Raw genomic sequence first — 18,052 nt, 5'->3', positions numbered from 1 at the left:
GATTACACATCGCCCGGCTCAACGCAAGATGCAGACACTTACCCGTCGTAAAAGACGGGAGTGGGAGGAGCACCAGTATTGGGACATCTATCATTTACTCATGAGCAAGAATAGTGCTGAGGCATGGCGTCGGATCAGACCTCCCAGGCCATCCACTCCTATTCAGGACCCAGCGACATGGCACAGATATGCCGAGAGCTTATACGAGATCCCAGGACAGCCACCCATACCTACGCCATCGGCTACCCGACCCACATCATCTACTTTCTTCACAACCCACATGGTGAAGAAAGCTATATCCCACCTACAGCATGGGAGGGCTAGAGATCAGGCAGGCCTACAGGCAGAGCATCTTATATATGGCTGTGATGCATTGGCACCACTCATTGCCCACCTCTTCAACCACGCGCTTTCAGAGGGATTCCCAGAGTCGTGGACAGCGCACACCATCGTGCCTATCCACAAATCTGGGGATGCCATGGATCCTAGCACATATCGCACTATCATGATTGGTCCTATACTGGCCAAACTATATGGCGCGGTTTTAGAGGAGGCGCTCAGTTCTCTAGCAGAGGGAGAGGGCATGAGGACACCAGGACAGGCAGGCTTCCGCCGAGCTTTCTCTACTATTGATCATATCTTCACCCTTCGTTGTCTGATCGACCAGACACGGGTGAGGAAGAGGAGATTATATTGCTGCTTCGTTGACTTCCGCAAAGCATTTGACACAGTACCTAGAGAGAGACTTTTCCGATGTCTGGCTGCGCTTGGGATTGGAGAGGAGATGGCATGGGGGATCTATGCATTGTATGAGCATGTATCTGGCAGAGTGAGATGCCCGGGTGGATTATCTGACACTCTTGTGAGCACCATTGGTGTGAAACAAGGTTGCCCCCTATCACCTACACTCTTTGGTCTATACATTGACGAGATTGTAGACTTCATCTTGCACAGGGGTGGAGAGGGTGTGGATATTGCAGGGACTACTGTACACATACTCTTATATGCAGATGATATTGTCCTGATGTCAGAGACGGCAGAGGGACTACAACTACATTTGCAGGCCCTGGATGATTTCTGCTCACAGAGAGGACTCACGGTGAACCTTGGCAAGACCAAGGTTCTCATATTTCATACATCGGCTCAGATTCGCCGACAGAGTAGATTTACTGTAGCTGGAGGGGATATAGAGGTGACAGGCTCATATGTATATCTGGGGGTTACATTCACCGCAGCATCAGGGACCTTCTCCATGACACAGGCAGCCAGAGATAGACTTACCAGAGGATACGCATCACTAGCTCTGATGGAGAGACAGTGCCACCAGGCCCACTTCCAGGAGCCCCGGACGAAGGGGTGGCTCTTTGACACACTGGTCACACCTGCACTCATGTATGTCTTGGCCATTTGGGGACCGGGACTGGCAGACTCAGTATGGACACAGATAGAGAGGCCACAGATTATTATGATCTCCAGGATGATTCGCAGCAAGCCATCAGTTCCACACGACATTATTAGAGCTGAGCTGGCTGCACCACCGATGTTGGTAGAGGCACTCTTTCAGACTGTTTGCCTTCTTCGCAGATTCAAAGATATGGATCCAGATAGGATCTCTCATAGAGCCTTCATTGCATCTAGAGAGATGGCACAGGTAGGGGACACTAGCTCATGGTATGCCCAGACAAGAGATTGGCTAGCTCAGCACGGTTTTGATATCGATAGACTACCACCACTCCAGTATGACACCGAGGCCCCGACCTATACCCTCTCACGCTCTGAGCGGAATAGGGTCATCAGACAGGAGATATGGCATACATATATTCAGAGGACATGGCGTAGGCCCACAGACACCCTACCTCCTAAAATGCTATATTACTATGAGCATTTTCTGAGGTTCTCAGAGCAAGGATTCATTGAGATTCCATTATACATGCAAGAGTACATGCCAAACCGACTTCGGGTCAACATTGGCCAGCTACGAGTGTCATCACATCAGCTAGAGATTGAGAGTGGCAGAGCCAGAGGCATACCACGAGAGGAGCGTACATGCCGGATTTGCCAGACGGAGGTGGAGAGTGAGGAGCATTTTGTCATGAGATGCCCAGAATATATAGAGCTGAGAGAGAGATATGGCATTGGAGACTCATTACAGCAGCATATGATAGGCCGAGAGCAGAGGAGGTTTGGCCAGTTCCTGGTTGCGGCTTTAGAGGTTCGAGAGCAGTTGTTACAGCCACGCCAGAGTCAGGATAGCAGGACATAGACTACCATCACACAGTTTTTCCGACGAGCAGGGCCAGACCCCCCCACACTACCTACACAGAGTAGAGGGCTTACCCTTCTGCAGGCAGAGTCTCAGAGGGCACGTCGGAGACCGCGGCTCCCAGGATACAGGACACATGGGTGTCACCAGAGGGAGATCTCGAGGATACTAACCTTACACCATCAGTATCTAGAGCAGAGTCATGTACCAGCACCAGGAGATCCAACATTCCAGAGATACCTGAGCAGGCCACCACCGATGTACCACATTCTCTACCCTACATATGTTGCTTGTTTTTAGATACCCTCCCTATCATCTCATGGTGGTATCACCTTTCAGCCCCTAGTTGAGCCTGATGATGCGTGAGCACACCTCGACACGAGGACCCACACTATACATTGTACACCACATGTACCACCCTACCACACCCTTTTGCATAGTATAGGCTCACTTCAGTTTGTACCCTTTTTTTATATTTTCCGATGCCTAGAGCATCAACACATGTATATGATATTGTCTCATAGGTCGAGTTCGGTCTTTCGAAGACGTTAATAAAGCTTTCTTTTCTTTCTTTCTTTCTTTCTCTCTCTGAGAGCAATAAAAAGCAATTATGCTTTTCTGGCCAAAAGCTGAGATTTGCGTCGCTCAAAAATATCCCAATTTTTTTAATTTTTACTTTTAAGCCTCCGCGATTTTCGAAAATTAGGGTTTTTGCTGTCCGCCACGTCATCACTTTGTGACATACCCCCTTCTTGAAAGCATTGTAGTCGACCGCGATTACGCCTGCAAAACCGACAAAAGCCATAAACCGTCTTAGCAGACACTGACTGTTAGTACCTACGTACTAGGAACACACATCTAGCACATGTACAAAATCGACAGTCACATCACACGACATCACAGGACATCACCAGACATCACAGGACATCATATGACATTCAACATTCATTCGGATCTTAGACCATGATTTATCGGCAATGTAGCTAGCAATCACATCTAGGTCCAATCGGGACCTCATCGATGTCCAATTGACTAACGCCTATTGCAACCATGTCTATTCGAGATCAAGTAGACCAAAATGCTGCAGTCATTTCTTCTATCAGCTCCTGCACTCACAAGAAGTCAAGAACAAATCAGTATCATAATCAGGAATTCCATTTCATAAAGTCATCCAGCAGAATACTGTCTGCTCTCAGTATCCCTGAAGCTCAAATAGACATAAGTGACTTTAGTATCAAAATCAAGGCATCTGTTGACAAAGGAGCGGAGTAACTCCACTCTTGTGCATCCCACTGCACGAGATCTTCGGCCAAGCTGAATTTTTGGGTTCCGTTTGAAGTAGACTATGCTAAACCAAAACATCGAGGTAAAGTTTCACAATCCGAGGAGTATCTGCTAGGTCCTCCTCCTCCATCCACTTTGCATCAAATGCAAGAAAGTATTTGAACTTAACCAAGAACCGCCTTCGGACTTTACCTTTCTTCGTATCCTTATGTGCCAAAATCTGTTCAGGAACAAGGATCTCCTAGTTTTCTTCCACTTCGGGTTGCTCATCAGGCTCCCCATCATCAGGCACATCACCCTTAACAGGTTTCAAGAGACTCACATGCAATGCATTGTGAATCCTCCAAGTATCTGGCAGTTTCAATCGGAAGGAGACATCGTTTATCTTTTCAGTAATCTGGAAAGGTCCGTAGTATCGCATACTAAGCTTTGGAAAAAGCCTCTCCTTCCCCATTTTCTTCCGTAGGCGTGCCTTCTCAAAACGTAAGAGCACCCAATCATCCTCCTTCAATTTCAAGTCGCGACGATGGCGATCCGCTGCCTTTTTCTGTCGTTCTTGAGACTCCTGCAAAGTCTCACGAACCTTGGCAAAAGCCGTATCCAAATCTAGCGAATATTCATCCGCTTCAAATATCTAATCTTTCGTGCTCAGGAAGGATGGAACCTTCGCAGCACTTTCAACAATCTCACATGGCGTCTTCCCCGTCGAAGAGTGTATCGTGTTATTGTAGGCAAATTCCACCAAAGGTAAGTTCTTTTCCCATTGAGTCTTCTGATCCGAGATACAAGACTTCAATAAATCTAAAACCATTGAATTGGCAATCTCAGATTGCCCGTTCAGTCTGCAAGTGGAACGATGACGAGAACTGCAACCGCGTGCCAATGTTCTCCCAAATTGCCTTTCAAAACAAACTTATAAATCTAGGGTCTCTGTCGGAGACAATCGTCTCAGACGTGCCATGTAATCGGAAAATCATCGTGATCATTCTGTGTTCCTGGGAGATCAAAAATGAAATCCATTGCAATACTTTCCGAGGGGTGGGTGGGTATGGGTAAAGGTTGTAACAATCCCTGTGCCTTATGCCTGTCAAACCTGACCTTCTGGCATACTGTGCACAAACTCTTCCACATCCTTTTTGAGTCTTGGCCAAAAGAAGTATCTCTCGACCCCGTTCATGGTGGTAGCAATGCCGCGGTGACCCGTAAAAGGTGGACAGTGGCATTCAGTCATAACCTTTGCCCTCAACGGTTGTGTAACGCACAACATAGTCTTTTTTCATCAAGTAGCCTTCCCGAAGGGAGTATCCAGCTACTCTGCAAAATCTGTATCTGTGGCATACTGATCGACCATATCCTCGAAGCTCCTATGATGTATCGCGGAAATAGCCAGAACCAACGGCTTCCGAGACAAAGCATCTGTCACCACATTCTTCTGTCCCTGCACATGGACAATCTGGAAGTGAAACTATGACAAGATGTTCGCCCACCGCATCTGCTTTTCCAAAAGCTGCTTCTGTGGCAAGAAGTAGTGCAAACTCTGATGGTCTGTAAAGACAGTAAAATCGGGTAATGCCGCCACTGAGTAAGAGCATGGATAACCGCCAAAATCTCTTTCTCATATATCTGTGCTGTCATCTCTGGCCTAGAGAACAATCGGCTCTCATAAGCTATGACATGGCCTTCTTGCATCAAGACTGCACCCAGACTACGACCACAAGCATCACAATATACTTCAAATGACTTCTGCAAGTTCTGCAAAGTCAAAACAGGTCCTGTAGTCAATTTCTCTTTCAAGGTCTGAAAGGTAGTCACCTCTGTGGATCCCCACGAGAAAGGTACTCCTTTCTGTGTCAAGATATGCAAAGGGGAAGCAACCTCTGCAAAATTTCGTATGAACCGCCTTTAGTACGAACACAGTCCCAAGAAGCTTCTAACTTCATGGACATTCCTCAAATCGGGCCAATCACGGATAGTCTCTATCGTGGCCGGGTCCATTTGCACTCCTGCTGCTACTGACACAATGTGTCCCAAAAAGTGTATCTCTAGTAGGGAAAATTCACTTTTCTTTGCATTAATCACTAACTTGTGATCTCGTAATGCCTGAAAGACCTGAAGCAGATGATCTTTGTGTTTTGCCTCATTCTTGGAGAAAACAATGATGTCATCAAAGAAAGTGCCAACAAATAGCGTGTACTCTCGAAAAATCCTGTCCATCATCCGGTTAAATGCCGCAGGAGCATGGTTAAGCCAAAAGGCATCTCCAAAAACTCAAATAACCCAAAAGTCGTCCAAAAAGCTGTCTTGGAGACATCTCCTGGTGCTATCCTGATCTGATGATATCCACTCTTCAAGTCAATCCTGCTAAAGCACTAGGATCCTTGTAACCTGTCGAGTATATCATCGATCCTAGGAATCGAAAATCTGTTCTTGATGGTGATTTCGTTGCGAGCGCTATAATCGATGCACATTCTCCAAGATCCGTCTTTCTTCAAAACCAAGAACACTGGAGAGCAATACGGTGAAGTACTAGGCTGGACAAGACCCTTTTCTCAAGAGGTCTTTCACGGGGTTCATAATCTTTTCATTCTGTACTCGGCTCACACGGTAAGGTGGCCGATTCGGTGGCGTGCTTTCAGGTATCAAATCAATGGTTTGATCTTCAGGCCCTCTGAAAAGCAATCGGCATGAGTGTGGAGAAAAATCTTGCCGTTCTTTTGATCGGGTCAAAACATATTCAACCTTTATCCATCGTTCAGTTCTCTCCCAAAAGAATGAGTAAGAAACTGAAGTTCATCAAGTACAATCTCTAAGCCCTTCATTTATCAAAGTCGCTTTCTCGGCCCGGTAGTCAACCACGGTGTAGTTCTTGTGGTACCAAGGGATCCTGAGTAGAACGTCACTCGCGTGCCCTGAACACCCTTGTCATTGCAAACGAAGTTTGCCACTGCTCGGTGTAATGGCAACATCCCATCCGGGTGCCAGTCGAACTACCTCCGCCTGTGGCATCAGTCTGTCGGGCGTAATTCCAAATCGAGCCGCCAATTCCAAGTGAAAAGAAGTTGGCCTTGGCTCCTTCAAAAGAGCTTCCTGATCCTTCACTTTGCCCCAAAAGTGGCAAAGTTTGTACTTTCATTCATTAGATTCGGTGCAGGTTCCACGCCATGTGGTACCAGTTCTATTTTTCTATCTGCCTTTTCTGCCACGTTCCTCAGCTGCTCTCGAACTCTCAGGCCTGTCGTCGTCTTTATCATTCTATTCTTTCTGTGCCTTTTTAGGGCACTTCGCGGAGATACGTCCATGTTCCCCCCATCCAAAGCACCTTCCCTCTCTGATGAAGCGAGCTCTCTCCTTAGAAGTAAGCTTGGGTCGTGCATCCTTTTTTCTCTGGGTTGCTTTTTTTCTTTCTACTTTCATTCCCAGAAGTCTGTTCGGCTCGTTGTGTCATGGCCTCATCTGTGGGGTAGGTCAGACTGCCAGAGTGAATGGCAAAGCCCTTCTTCGCTTGACTCATCAACTCCTTAATAGAAGCTGACTTCTGTTCCAAGTAGTGATCTCGGATCTTTGTAGGTAGACCCAAGGTAAACCGCTCAATTTGTTCTCTGAATGAGATCTTCTTGAATGAAGAGGCGGGTAGAAAAGAGCTCCAGAATCTTTCACAATAAGCATTGATTGTATCTTTCTTGGTCATCCGAAGATGGTTCCAAGCAGCTCGTATATCTCGTTCATATTCTTGCATCAACCAAGAAGAAATAAAAAGCTTCTTAAATTTCAGCCATTTAACTCGCGCAGTCTTGTTTAAAAGAAGCGTGGACCACCAAGTACGAGCATTCCTCTTAAAGTAAGAGGCAGCTCTCCGAATCTTGGAGTGCTCTGAATAGCGTCCTCCCGCGAAAGCGATGTCAAATTGCTGTTTAAAAGACAAAGCCTTCGAAGCATCTGAGTATCCTGAAAAAGTATCAAACTTGATCGAGTGGCCACCTTCCTTAAACTCTCGGACTTTCTTGCTTTCATCTTCGAGAAAGTCATACTGGTTAGCTTTGTAAAAAAATTCTTCTTGTTCGCATAAAAGTTTCCGTCATGGGAATCTGAGCTGTCTGTAGACGAGTCCTCGGTAGAACTGTCAGTCTCTGGGCCTTCTTTGCCGTTTTCTTGCCCTTTCCGAAGCTTTGTTTCTTGCTTTGCGTTTTGCTTTTTCTGTCTGCTTCGCTCGAGTCTGAAGAGCTAGAAGAACTGTGAGAAGAAGAAGAAGAACTGGGTAAGCCTTCAAACTTGACATGCTTCTTCTGTTTCTTTGCCTCCTCGAAGGTTGACCGACGACCCAAATATCCCGGGAAGTCAGTGCCTTTCTTTTGCTTTTTGCCGTGCTTTTTGTCTTTCTTTTGCACGTCGAAAAGCTGAGCAATTCGTGCATCAATCACGTTCTCTAGTTCCTTCTCCGTATATTTCTTGGAGGCAGAAGGTTTCTTGAGAGCGGGTTTCGGGAGTGGTGTTGTGGTTCTCTGCCACTCCGTCTGTACCTCTTCCAAAGAGGTCTGGTTCATATATTTTTCCATCTTTGGGTCCTTGGCGAAATTGAGCATCATCTTTGTTGCATCGCCAATCAATTGACGACGCTCCGTCTCTTGCTGCTCCGCCTGAGTAGGCCTAGGCGGGCCATATTCCGTGCCGGAATCTTCGTTGTGATCCTTGCCCGCATCTCCAGATGCAGAGGGAGTCGACTGATCATTGCCTAAAGCCATAGGTGCCGCGGAAAAAAAATTGGGGATCGGATTTCCCGTAGAAGAGAAATCGGCCGTGCTCTGATACCACTGTAATAGACTTGGACACTCCAAGTCAAGAATCAACCGCGACAGCACCAAATAACCACTTCAAAACAAGTCACAGATCACAATAGATGTACACTGGCCCGATGGAGTTCCGTGCCTAGAGATATTGGCCCCAAAGATTGGTGCCCCTTTCGGTATTTCTTTTTATATTAATTAGATCAAAGTACAAGAGAGTGGCTAGGGTTTCACTCTCAGACTCTGCGTCCAGATGCTTTGAGAAGTGAAGCCCTCACCACTTATTTAAAGGTTACAAGGGATGCCCAAAAGAAGAGCCCCAAAAGCTTCAAAATCAAAAGCACTGAAAGCAAAAGCTCTTTTTCCTCTCTCACAGAGAGTTTCTGAAAGCAAAAGCAAATTCTCTCTCTCTCTCTCTCTCTCTCTCTCTCTCTCTCTCTCTCTCTCTCTCTCTCTCTCTCGCTCAATGAGAGCAATAAAAAGCAATTATGTTTTTCTAGCCAAAAGCTGAGATTTGCGTTGTGCGCTCCTTGCCGCACTGTCGAAGCAAGGGACTTGCCAATACACCGTATGCGAGCCACAAACGGCTCCAAGCACACAACAAGCCTAAACTAGCAAGCTCAAGAAAACAAAGGGTGTGACACTCACCGCTCTACGCTCGCCTTCGTGGTGGATTCCTCGCCGCGATGAAGAAGAAGCTGCAGTCGTGCTGCGCTCAACCGCTTCGCCGCCGTCGTGCCTTCGTAATGCTCGATCGCACACACACTCTCCCTCTCTCTCTCTCTCTCACACACACACACACACACAAGGAGGTGAAGAAGAAGAAGATGGAGATGGAGCAAGAGCACTCTTCAATTGCACAAATGAGAGAATGAGTAAAAATTAGGTTTAGTTGGCTTTTATAGGAGCTCACCCCATTCACACTTGGGCGCCCATGCTTAACCAACTAATCCTTGAATGTCCAAGTTAAAGTGCGCCTCTCATCGACGATCACTCTACCTTTCCCTATTGGACCGACAAGCCCGGTACCTGACTCTACCAAATACATAATACGCGTCCATCGTAGGTGATGGGTGTCCGTGAGCCGTGAGGGTTAACATGCCCCCCTTCCTGATGTAGATTCCGTCCTCGGAAGCTATTGAGTTGAAGCTGGTTCGTCGAGGTGGAAGAGCATTTGAGATGAATGTCCTTAGCCTTCTTCAGTCACTGCAAAATCAAACAACATTGGCACAGTAATTGCATTTTCATATACAATTAAAAATCACATGCAATTTTAGACAGACAAATTGATTGGTCAAAGAATTTCAAACAATTTGTTAGCAATGAACATTAAATTGCAATGTAATCAAATGCATAAACAGATGTAAAGGCAAAAAATTAAACAAGTCTGGGGTCGCTAATTTGACGATCGAAAAGCACTAGAGATCGAATATTAATACCATGGGTAAGCTTCTTAATTTTCTGTGGTCAATTAAGTTGTTTAATCGCGAGAGCCAAGTATTCATGTTCAAGGGCTGACTAGAGGCTATATCTAGAAAACCTTGTAGTTAAGCTACCATAAAAGGAATTTCTCATGAAATCATCGCCTGACTGATTACTTTTTCTTTGACCCCCCAAATCTTTTCACACTGATTCAATTATGATGTGTGTGCTTATTTTGTATGCCTTGGGTTTTTTGCTTTTCAAGGAAAAGCGCCCACGCTGGGAACCTCTAGGGCTCTAGTACCATAGGCAATACATGTGAGTGAAGTACCAAATCAAGCTGAGATTTCTCTTCCAGCTTAAAATTTTACATTGTGGCACTTTGATTTTTTGTTTGTTCATTTTCATCATTTTAATTTTGTAACTTTGGGGGGTCATATAACACTGTTACCCTCCCCAGGCTCATCACATTAGTAAACTCCCTTTATAATACTTAAGCTAAAGGTCAATAGGGTCAAGCCCACTAGAAAGCCCTAGTACATCTCATACAATGCTGCCTAAATCGGATTAAGAACCTAAGTAACCATTGCTTATTAGGAAGGCATTCCCCATGGTATTAAGAGAAGATTTCTAATACCTAGCTTGGTCAAACTAGCTTAATCGGACTGCTTGATTTTTACACCTAAACAAGTGATTATGACAAAAGATTGCATTGAATTAAATGTTTGATACTAAGCAAATGCGCTGAATATTATGCTACCAATCACAATCAAAGCAGACAATCATAGATGCAAAAAGATAAGGGCAATGCTAATGGACAAGAAACACCTGTTTGTGTTGATGGTCGCGCTTGATTTGAAGGTTCCATGAAGGTCCAAATCCTATCAATAGCAACACGCTCCTGTACACACTAGGAACAAAAGGAATACCTCCAGGAGGCACATCAGTGGGAAAAGAGATCTTTGCTAATCACTCAACTCTAAAACAGAAACACTCCTATCGTACTAATCTTACCTACCCTCCATCACTCAAGTGATGAGGATCGAAGGTGTTTTATGGCATAGGTTTCTGTTTCACTGTACCAAATGTGACATGTGTAGGTCTGAGTCAATGTTTTGACTTTAATGTGCATACTCGTTTGCTAATTGCTCTTGCTCTTTTTTTTTTTTTTTTTTTTTGTGAGTATAAAGCTTTATATATACATTCCCTAAGATCGGTGATTGAGAGGTCAGGGAAAAAGGTTGAGAGGGAAACAAGTGAATGATGACTGTCAGCAAACACTCCCCCCTTCCTTGGGTAGATCATACCGTTTGAAATGAGCTTGTCACCCTTTGAAACCAATTGTTCCAGTTGGTAATAGGTGAGGATTTTTGCCAGTAGTTTTCTATTACCCTAGGTGCCTTGTCAAGCTGCAACGGTGGTAAGGTACTCTCCCAGGATTGAACTTGAAGTGGTTCATTAGGTGATTCTTGAACACTGGGAGGTGTGGATTCTTTTGTAGCTTCATTGAGGTCCACTACTATAGATGGAGGCTGTGTAGAAGCTTTTACCTCTATGGATGTATTACATGATGAGCTAGAATCTTCATGGGACTCCCCCCTTCCTGAGCTAGGTGGAACAAATCGTTCTTTCTTTGGTACCCAAACTAGCTCGAGAGCGGGTGTGTAGCATTCTGTGATTTTTTTCTTTCCACGATCATTGATTCGTTTTGGAGCTACGGGATTGGGCTCACTTGGGTCAGGTGTTAGGTAAGAGCACAATCTACGTTTTGGCACCCAGATTTGATCATTTCCTTGATAGTATCCTTGGGCTTCCAATAGTCGTTTAGGGATCCATCGCAACATTTTCTTACTTTTCTTGGAGCGAGTGGTACGTTTCTTACAAGGCTTCTGTTTTTTAGCACTAGCTATGGTCACTAAAGAAGCTTTAGGGACCCACTTGTATGTTTTCTTCGTTACCTTAGGATGAGTCTTGTCGGAAGCGATATGCATTGCTTGTAGCATATTTAAGGGTATACGCATTTCATCCCCCTTAGGTGTTACCCAGGTCGTCCCCCTATTTCCCCAAGTGTCTATGGTTGATGCTAGGTGGACCCAATCCACATTGTCCGACTCAGTCATCCCAGGTAGGATATCCATATAAGGAGAATCTTGGCCAATGTCTGTATCCTTCTTACAAGTGTAACAATATTGTAGTGGGGCCGAGTGAACTGTGGTGTCAGAGCGATGATCAATAATGGTTTTACTCCCTAAGGGGTGTACCTTACCAGTCACCAAATCCACTCTAAGGACAGAGTCTTGGAATTGCAAATAGACATGATTTTTAGACCAATCGTGAACCATTTGTGCTTCCCTCATGAATGGTCGTCCTAAAATCATTTCATATGACATAAGGTGTTTAGAGAAATCCATTACAATGAACGTATGTCGAACCTTGTGTCCTAGAACTTTGATCTTAAGATCCTTGAGCATCCCCATAGGTTTGGCTATGGTACCATTTGCCATCTTTACCACAATGTTAGTAACACTGAGGCGGGGTTTTCCCATGGATTCCCAACAATCTTTTGTAACGATGCTAACTCCCGCACCACCATCAAGAATTCCCTTTATAGTTAATCCCTTGGTAGTGATGGGTAGGGTCGCATTAGACTCGTCGCCTTCAAAATACTGCCCTAATTCGTTAATGGGTACCTCGATCACAGACTCGTGTCCATCTAAGTCAAGTGATTGCACATGATTTTCCTCATCAATCATAATCGAGTCAGGCCTATTTGGTTGCGCAAACTGCGGTAATCCCGTTCGTAGCTCTCCGTTAAGGAATGCTCGAAGTGCAAGGAATAACTCAGGATCTCCATACAGCTTTGCTATGATCGTGGTTCGGACCTCAGAAGACATGAAGTCCACTAGTTTGGCAACATTCATTGGCGTTTTGCAGGGTGTAGGTCCTTGACTAGGAACTGGTGAGGATGGAATCTCATATTCCTCAATGGGATCAGGTATTCCTTCGTTAAACATCCTTTCCAACAAGAAGGGTGTATGCTCACTTTCTGATGTCCCGTCCTCACTCCCTTCTTGGATGATACTAGATATGGCTAACGGTCTATGGTTCATGTGGGGTGGATGAACTTGCGTGGGAAACACTGTGTCATGAATTTTGACCTGCATGGGTTCTGGTTCTAGTTTCCTTTGAGTCTCCTCCACTAAACCTCTTAGATGTTTCACCTGCTCAATCTCGTCTATTGGGTTTGGGTACGTCCCAATCTTCTTTTTACGATTCTTCCCTTTTTGCCCCTGCGGTTTATCTTGGGGGTCTTGGATTGGATTTGGAAACACTTGTGGTGTTTTCAGAGGCTCTTTATGGTTTTCTCTCATTCGGTTTTCATTTGGTTCCATGTTACGGTTTTCTTTGTCGGTCTTTCCCTTTGTGGTATTGGTTCTAGTCTCCATTGTCTCGACTGAATCTGAATCATCCTCGAGGTCATTCATATACACGGGGTCATCTCCTGTTCCTATGTTTGTTTTGGAACTTGGCTTTGAATTTTCCGTATTCTGCGACTTCTTCCTTCGTGTCTTCTTTTTCTTTGCTTGGATAATTGACGCGGTATCTCTCTCTTCGAGGATATGTCCTGGCCCTTGAAGCATGGACCGTGTAATCGCATAAGCGGGTGCAACGGGTGGTATTGGCGATGTCACACTAGCAATTTCGACCAAATTCAGGGGTGTGATTTTAGGCGCATTTGGGTTATAGGGGCATTGGGCAATCAAGTGATCTATGCCACAACGATTACATGTGAGTATTGGCATTGCAGACGTGCTCCCTTGATTCACTTGCATCTGTGCAGCATTCTTTTGCAGCCTAATAGGGCATTCCGCTACTCGATGTGGTCCACCACACTCGTAGCATTGAAGAGGTGGCCTCCTAGCCTGGGTGTTGATATTTTGACCTCTGGATGCGAGAGCAGCAGCTTGATAAACCGGCTTGACTTGTCCCCAACAATCTTCCATGTAGTATATAGGACATTCTTCCAATGTATCAAGTCCGTAGGCAATACTAGTGTCTATTTCCTCCTCACAACCATCTGCATAAGTGTTTGATGGCTCGCAACCCACTTGGTTCATAGGGGCGACTCTTGGATGCGGGGGCTGCGGTCCTAGCACAGGAGGTGGTAACGGTGTAGCTTGTACAACATTTTGAGATCTAGGGACCATGTGTTGCGGTAGTTGCTCAACAGGTGGAGTAGGCATCAATACAGGAGCTCGAGGTGCATCCGTCCAGGCTACAGGTGGTCTATTTGCCATCATACGTTTGATCATTAAACAATCCTTAGCTTGGTGACCATACCTACCACATGCGTTGCAAGTTCCATTAAATTTTACTCTAAACGTAGGGCACTCACTAGTGCTATGTGGACCTAAGCAAATGGAACACCATTGTTGCTCCCTTCTTGGATACATGTGACTATTTTGAGGGGGTCGATTATCCTTAAGAGACTCTTGGATTGCCTTGGTGAGGTCTGTCAAGAATGTCTCAAATACCTTTGGCTCATTGGCAATGGGCTTTGCAGTCATGGGTTCATACTCAATGGCTTGTGAGCTAGTGGATCTCGTGTCAGTAGACACCCTCATGCCTGCTATCATCAAGTTGTCCTCTAGTTGGATTGCATTGGCAGTGACATCTTCCCAGGTTGTGATACCTCTAATCACTAGTCCATTATAGATTCCTTCATTCCTCAACCCTCGAATGAATCGATCAAGCAGTTGGTTATTGTTGAAGCGCTCATTTACAGGGCAGCGAGAGTTTAAGTGCTTTAGACGACTAATGAAGTCCCTTACTGACTCTCCTTCCTTACGTTCGGCCTTCTGTAGCTGAGATGCTACATCCCAAAGCACACCTTCTCGTATGTACTCCTTTAGAAACAACCTTCGAAGGGTAGGGTAGATTGTTTTCTCGTCCACCCTTAGGGTCCTATACCAATCTCCAGCCTTCCCACTTAATGTCAAGCTTAAGGCATTGCACTTATGTAGTTCGTTGCGTTCCCCTAAGGAATCACATACTTGTTCAAACACTTCAATGTGTTTCCTAGCATCTTCGTCCCCATTGAATTTTTGCGTGAGTTTGGCAATTTGTACTGCCTTACTTCTAGGCTCTCTATCAGATGCATGACGCATATTTTCCGCGATAGATCGACCTATGGTTTGAGCAAACGCTGCCAAGTCACCTATGTGAGGAGGCAGGGCCGGTGGAGGTACTCTTGGAATCATATGTGGGAGAGGGACGGGTGCCGGTCTTGGCATATGTGTGGATGATGCAGGATATGGAACATAACCGGGCATAGGTCCACTCGGATAAGAGCTAGGGAGCGGCACTCGAGGAGCATAAACAAGTGGTACAATTGGAGGTGTGGGGGCCATGTGTGCATAAGGGGCTAGAGGCACATATGGTCGAGGCCCCATATTAGGTACTATGACACTAGGTAGTGGCACTGCGCTAACCGTAGATGTCATCGGTACATTCTCTGTCAGGCTTATCCCTGGAGTGAGCACTGTGTTTTCCTTGATAGAGGGTTGAGCCAAGTTAGGGAAGCTAAAGTTTTCGCTCGGAGGCTCAGATTGCATAGAGACCCCAGGTGAAATGACGTAAGATGGGTCCATGGGGCTCATTAGAGGAGTCTCCATTTGAGATAGAGTAGGCTGTTGAGCCTTGCTCGTATCCAGAAATCTCATGGGGCCAGTTGAGAGTATATTTACCCCTCGGTTTTGCCTTTCTGATTGAATAATGCCATGGATAACATTACAGATCATTTTTTGTTGATCTTCGATGCTCGTGGCACTAGAGGTGGATTGTACAATCTCTATCCATCCTACATGGTAGGCGTGGCCACAGTGTAGATCCGTCAACACCTCAGTGTGGAGGTCGTATGTCCAATGATCATTAATGAACAATCCTTCTAGAGTCGACGTGTTAACGGTTTCTTGTGAGGTAGAAGCAATGTTGCTCCCCGTGGTTTTACTTGCCACCAACAGTACCTAGAGGGAACTTCTGAAGGAGGCAGCTCAACAGGGCCTTCTTGGTAAGAAGTTGGCAGGATATCCACATGGACACTCTTTGGGGGTGTGGGGTCCACGTGTGATGTGAAAGGAGATTCCACTTCCCCACCCCCTTCGCGTGCTTCATCTGCATCAGGTTCCGAGTGAGTAGCTCTACCTAATGTTTCCATGAAACGGCTAAACATACTAGTACTAGGCTGTGGAGCTTCGGGAGGTGCATGGCCTTCTCTCTCAGTGTTTTGGGTAGGGTATGCTTCCATGATTTCTGAGTCGGAGGAGGAATCACTAGCGGCTATTTTAGGGTCTTGGGTGGTGCTACCTTGTGTCCCCGCTGAGGGTCTAGAGCTTATCGTGGATGGGTAATGGGTGTCCGTATGAACAGAGGCACCCTCAATATGCTCGTGTTCTAGCATCCGCCCAGAGCGTAAGTGCATGTGCTTTTGATACCCTTAGGTGTCAAAAAGCTGCTCTAGGAGGCCTTGTGACTAGTTTTTAGCGTGTTTTTTGTTTGTTTTTTTGCTAGATTTTTTAGAGCGTGTCGTGGAATGGGCCGTGTGATAGCTCGAAACGAGCGTATCGGTCAGAGGGTCGTGCCGTGCTTTACAGCCCTCCGTTTGGTCACTCTATACCCTCGAAATCCCTAAAACTGTCAATTTCCAGTACGGAACTAGGCCCAAACTAGAAAGTCTAAGGGTGCAAGTGGGAAGAGAAAGGAGGAGAGTGGAGGACTTGTCCCACATGCTCTCATTCTCTCTTGAGGGAGTAGGGTATATATATAAGAGTGAGTCTAGTATATATCATAAGACTGAGGACTGAGGCCTGGGCCTGGGCTTGGGCTTGGGCTTGGGCTTGGGCTTGGGCTTGGGAAAATGATCCCGATCCCGATCTATCTTTTATACAAACCAACCCGTCCGTTTTAAGAGTCACGTTTTTTATTTTCGAAAAAATTTCGCCGCCCGCTCACTCGCATTTTTAATTTCCGAATTTTTTTTCCTTTTAAATTTTTTTTTTCAAAATATTTTTGTTTTTTTTTTTTTCTCAAAAAACTTTTTTTTTTAATTTTTAATTTTTTTTTTTTTTGTTGATGCAGAAAATGCAGAAATTGATAAAAATGCAGAAAAACACAGAAAATGCAGAAAAAATGCAGAAAAACGCAGAAAATGCAGAAAATGCAGAAAAAACGCAGAAATTGCAGAAAAAATACAGAAATTGCAGAAAATGCAGAAAAAACGCAGAAATTGCAGCAAATTGACAGAAATGCAGAAATTGAAAAAACGCAGACAATAGCAGAAATTGAAACTTGACAGCAATTGCAGAAAACGCAAAAAACAGAAACCTTCCACACACTCCTTCCCTGCCTTTCCTATGATAGAAATTGCACCACAAGGAAGCGTAAAGTGCTAACCGAGCTTAGTGTAGGGCATATCCCCGGCAGCGGCGCCAAAAATGTGCGCTCCTTGCCGCACTGTCGAAGCAAGGGACTTGCCAATACACCGTATGCGAGCCACAAACGGCTCCAAGCACACAACAAGCCTAAACTAGCAAGCTCAAGAAAACAAAGGGTGTGTCACTCACCGCTCTACGCTCGCCTTCGTGGTGGATTCTTCGCCGCGATGAAGAAGAAGCTGCAGTCGTGCCGCGCTCAACCGCTTCGCCGCCGTCGTGCCTTCGTAATGCTCGATCGCACACACACTCTCCCTCTCTCTCTCTCTCTCTCACACACACACACACAAGGAGGTGAAGAAGAAGAAGATGGAGATGGAGCAAGAGCACTCTTCAATTGCACAAATGAGAGAATGAGTAAAAATTAGGTTTAGTTGGCTTTTATAGGAGCTCACCCCATTCACACTTGGGCGCCCATGCTTAACCAACTAATCCTTGAATGTCCAAGTTAAAGTGCGCCTCTCATCGACGATCACTCTACCTTTCCCTATTGGACCGACAAGCCCGGTACCTGACTCTACCAAATACATAATACGCGTCCATCGTAGGTGATGGGTGTCCGTGAGCCGTGAGGGTTAACATGCGTCACTCAAAAATATCCCAAATTTTTATTTTTTTTCAGCCTCTGCGATTTTCAGAAATTAGGGTTTCTGGCAGAAATTAGGGTTTGCACGAATTTTAGGGTTTTTGGCAGAAATTAGGGTTTTTGCTGTCCGCCACGCAGGGTTGTTCTCGTCCGTCGCACGGCTCGTCCGGTGTGGTCCCGTCCGGACGTCCCGTCCGTTCCGTCCGGCCTTTTTTTTTTTTGTAAG

General features: G+C 45.6%; 2 protein-coding genes across 3 annotated transcripts in view; both read left to right on the top strand.

Moving 5' to 3' along the window:
* The window catches only part of LOC147453660 (uncharacterized), a 98,082-nt gene that overhangs the window by 51,401 nt on the left and 28,629 nt on the right, over positions 1-18,052 (top strand). The window lies entirely within an intron of this gene.
* Positions 563-2,263, top strand: LOC147453661 (uncharacterized). The gene has a single exon (XM_086516902.1). The coding sequence runs from the start codon at positions 584-586 to the stop codon at positions 2,261-2,263; it is 1,680 nt and encodes a 559-aa protein (XP_086373028.1). The 5' UTR covers positions 563-583.

Source organism: Adiantum capillus-veneris, chromosome 7, assembly GCF_014529385.1.
Source record: "Adiantum capillus-veneris isolate H3 chromosome 7, ASM1452938v2, whole genome shotgun sequence".
In the NCBI taxonomy this organism is placed as follows: domain Eukaryota; kingdom Viridiplantae; phylum Streptophyta; class Polypodiopsida; order Polypodiales; family Pteridaceae; genus Adiantum; species Adiantum capillus-veneris.
The sequence above is the reverse complement of the archived record's forward strand: the minus strand, read 5'-3'. Positions and strand labels throughout refer to the sequence as shown.

Coding starts and splice junctions, on each gene's coding strand:
- LOC147453661 (XM_086516902.1), top strand. CDS start 584: ATGAGGACACCAGGACAGGCAGGCTTCCGCCGAGCTTTCTCTACTATT.